The 4,284-nt window shown below is 39.2% G+C and overlaps 1 protein-coding gene across 1 annotated transcript; it reads right to left on the reverse strand.

The window, feature by feature from the left end:
- Positions 1-2,212: 2,212 nt before the first annotated feature.
- LOC110146836 (olfactory receptor 5D14-like) lies at positions 2,213-2,842 on the reverse strand. The gene has a single exon (XM_020907902.2). It carries the CDS (start codon positions 2,840-2,842, stop codon positions 2,213-2,215), a length of 630 nt encoding a protein of 209 aa, XP_020763561.2.
- Between the last annotated feature and the right edge of the window lie 1,442 nt (positions 2,843-4,284).

Below are 4,284 nucleotides of genomic sequence, written 5' to 3' on the forward strand. Positions count from 1 at the left end.
ACGATAATTGGTTTCCAAATTCTTGACAATTTATATGGCCTTCCCTAAATTGATCCACCTGATAAGTTCCTGAGTTTGAGGAGTGTTTCTGTATCTTCTTTCTATCTGGCACTGTCACTATTCCTTTTCTGTCATTTTTTCAAAAGCAAAGATTCCTCTTTTCCATTCACATAATACCCTGTGAACTATCTCAATTAGAAAAGCAAAATCAGTTTTCCAAAACCTAAACACAAGAACACTGTGGGATATTACTTTCCAAGAAGCCTAAATTGTGCTTCAAACCTATGGTTTGATGTCTTATTTCTCTTTGATACATAAATAAATAAATAAATAAATTAAAAAAATATATCGGAAAATTATGACATTAGATGTGTTTTACCCCCAATACAGTGATGTTATGAAATTGAATATTAATAGATTTTTATTAGTTTGAAATTCTTAATACACCATAAACTTGTTTTCACAAAGTGTATCATACGAAGAAGGCTGTATATTGTCAAGGCTATATATTGTCACCCTGCTTATTTAACTTATATGCAGAGTGCATTATGAGAAACGCTGGGCTGGAAGAAGCACAAGCTGGAATCAAGATTGCTGGGAAAAATATCAATAACCTCAGATATGCAGATGTCACCACCCTTATGGCAGAAAGTGAAGAAGAACTAAAGAGCCTCTTGATGAAAGTGAAAGAGGAGAGTGAAAAAGTTGGCTTAAAGCTCAACATTCAGAAAACTAAGATCATGGCATCTGGTCCCATCACTTCATGACAAATAGTTGGGGAAACAGTGGAAACAGTGGCTGACTTTATTTTCTGTGCTCCAAAATCACTGCAGATGGTGATTGCAGTCATGAAATTAAAAGACGCTTACTCCTTGGAAGGAAAGTTATGACCAACCTAGGCAGCATATTAAAAAGAAGAGACATTACTTTGTCAACAAAGGTCCATCTAGTCAAAGCTATGGTTTTTCCAGTGGTCATGTATGGATGTGAGAGTTGGACTGTAAAGAAAGCTGAGTGCTGAAGAATTGACACTTTTGAACTGTGGTGTTGGAGAAGACTCTTGAGAGTCCCTTGGACTGCAAGGAGATTAAACCAGTCCATCCTAAAGGAGATCAGTCCTGGGTGTTCATTGTAGGACTGATGGCTGAAGCTGAAACTGCAATAATTTGGCCACCTGAAGCGAAGAGTTGACTCATTGGAAAAGACCCTGATGCTGGGAAAGATTTAAGGCAGGAGGAGAAGGGGATGACAGAGGATGAGATGGTTGGATGGCATCACCGACTCGATGGACACGGGTTTGGTTAGACTCCGGGAGCTGGTGATGCTGGGGAGTTAGGGAGGCCTGGCATGCTGCGGTTCATGTGATCGCAAAGAGTTGGACACGACTGAGTGACTGACCTGAACTGAACTGAACTGAAGAAGGGAGTCTCATGACAAAAACACAAAACCATTATCTATAAAGAGCATCATTGTCAGTGGCCTTTTATATGTCTGGGAAACACATTCACAAGAAAGCTGCTTTGCATGGCAGGTGTTTTACATAAATTACTTAAATATAAAAATTTATTGAAATGTATTTCATAGTCATTAGTCATAAATTGAGTAACATAAATATGCCGTTTTGTTTGATGAACTGTATTTAAACCACATAAAACAACATTTTAGAAGAATATCAGAAATGTGGAATGACATCAACAATATGTTAGATTTTCTAACTTTCAAATTTCATTGTTTTAATCAATTTTTTATTCTATGTGGAAGAATAGCAGTCATGTTTAATTGTTATATAATAAGCAGTACTTAATACTAAGTACATAATGAGGATACATAATTACTCATTCATTTATTCACTCATGTTTAAACATTTATTATAGGCTTGCCCAGAGATAAGTAGTATTTTAGGTACTGCAAGAAGAAAAAAATAATGTTCCTTTGTCAAAAATTTATATTTAAGGTGAACAGTTTAATAGATTATTGTCTTAGTCATCTATGAAAACTTCATGTAAATATATGCTACACGTCTTGGAAGGCTCTTTTCCCATTGTTAATGGGAATTGAAGACTTATTTGGACATTGGTTCAGGAAATGAAGCTTTTGTGTCTATTAATTTTCAGAAGGCATCATTCACATCCTTATTCCTCAGGCTGTAGATCAGAGGGTTCAGCATGGGGATGACCACTGTATAGAACACAGAGGCCACCTTGACAGTTTGTCACAAGTTCTTGGAAGTGGGCACACAGTAGAGAGAAAGGATGGCCCCATGGAAGATGGTAATGGCAGTCAGGTGAGACGCACAAGTGGAGAAAGCTTTGCAACATCCACTGGCAGAACGGATGTTTAGCACAGTGACAAAAATAAAGACATAGGAAGTGAGGATGATCAGAAGTGTACTCACCTCGTTGAAGGTGGTGAAGCCAAAGAACAGCAGGTTGGGGGTGTGTGTATTGGAGCATGAGACAGTAATGAGAGCAGTGTATTCACAGAAAAAGCAGTTGATCACCTTATGTCCAGAAAAGTTTAGTTGGAGGGCATAGCAAAGGAGTACCAATGAGCCACACATGCCCCAGAGATATGACCCAGCCACCAGCAGGGCACACAGCCTCTGTGACATGACCACTGTGTAAAGCAGAGGGTTACAGGTGGCCACGAAGAAGTCATAGGCCATCACCGCCAGCAAGAAGGACTCAGTCACCACAGCAATGCAGGACAGGAAGAACTGCAGCATGCAGCTACTGTAGAAGATGCTCTTATCGGCCATGACCAAGTTCTCGAGCAGCTTGGGAGTAACAATGGAAGAGTAACAAAAATCAACAAAAGAAAGATGACTAAGGAAAAAGTACATGGGGGTGTGAATCTTAGGGCTAATTTTGATGATTACCACCATGCCCAGATTTCCTACCACAGTGATAATGTACATGATCAGAAACATGAGGAAGAGAGGAATCTGAAGCTCTGGATAAACTGTGAAACCCAAGAGGGCAAACATTGTCTTCAGACTCAGATTTTTTATAGTCATCACTATGATGCCTTTGAAAAGAAAGGATGGGAGAAGGGAGTTTTTCTTGACAAAGAACTTTACAGAAATAAGTGAAAATCATACTATGACTTTCTGTGATGGACTAAATAAAATGAAAGGAATTATTAGTTCTAACTTTTTCCACTTACAACATTCCTTATATAGATAACTACTGTGGATGGATCTACTAATCCAACTGAGTCTCTGAACTGTTTTTGCATGTCCATTGCAGCTAGTATTTTCCTAGAAATACTTAACACATTGACGTGAGTACATTCACTCATCAGCTAGTAGCATAGTATGCACATAACTGATAGAAAATATTTGCACATGAATACACAAGCAAATGAAAGTGTCTAAGAAAAATGTGAGATGTTTGCCTCAAATAACAACATACATTGTTACTGTATTTTGCTTGCATACACAAATCAATTAAAGCCTTGAAGAGAATGTGTTTGTCTTCTAAGTATCAAGAAAAATAATAGAGACATCTAAGAAGAGAGCATCAGTTCAGTCAGCAGTCGCTCAGTCGTATCCGACTCTTTGTGACCCCATGAATCGCAGCACGCCAGGCCTCCCTGTCCATCACAAACTCTGCAGTTTACTCAAACTCATGTCCATCGAGTCAGTGATGCCATCCAGCCATCTCATCCTCTGTCGTCCCCTTCTCCTCCTGCCCCCAATCCCTCCCAGCATCAGGGTCTTTTCCAGTGAGTCAACTCTTCACATGAGGTGGCCAAAGTATTGGAGTTTCAGCTTCAGCATCAGTCCTTCCAATGAACACCCAGGACTGATCTCCTTCAGGATGGACTGGCTGGATCTCCTTGCAGTCCAAGGGACTCTCAAGAGTCTTCTCCAACACCACAGTTCAAAAGCATCAATTCTTCAGTGCTCAGCTTTCTTCACAGTCCAACTCTTATATCCATACATGACCACTGGAAAAACTATAGCCTTGACCAGATGGACCTTGTTGGCAAAGTAATGTCTCTGCTTTTTAATATGCTGTCTAGGTTGGTCATAACTTTCCTTCCAAGGAGTAAGAGTCTTTTTTTTTTATTCACTTTTATTAGTTGGAGGCTAACTACTTTAATTAGCCTCAATATTGTAGTGGTTTTTGTCATACATTGACATGAATTAGCCATGGATTTACATGTATTCCCCATCTTGATCCCCCCTCCCAATATTGTAGTGGTTTTTGTCATACATTGACATGAATTAGCCATGGATTTACATGTATTCCCCATCTCGATCCCCCCTCCCAATATTGT

The sequence above is a fragment of the Odocoileus virginianus genome, unplaced genomic scaffold (assembly GCF_023699985.2).
Source record: "Odocoileus virginianus isolate 20LAN1187 ecotype Illinois unplaced genomic scaffold, Ovbor_1.2 Unplaced_Scaffold_34, whole genome shotgun sequence".
Taxonomy (NCBI): domain Eukaryota; kingdom Metazoa; phylum Chordata; class Mammalia; order Artiodactyla; family Cervidae; genus Odocoileus; species Odocoileus virginianus.

What these genes read in the sequence shown, in the direction of transcription:
- LOC110146836 (XM_020907902.2), bottom strand. Translation starts at nt 2,842, where the DNA reads ATGTACTTTTTCCTTAGTCATCTTTCTTTTGTTGATTTTTGTTACTCT.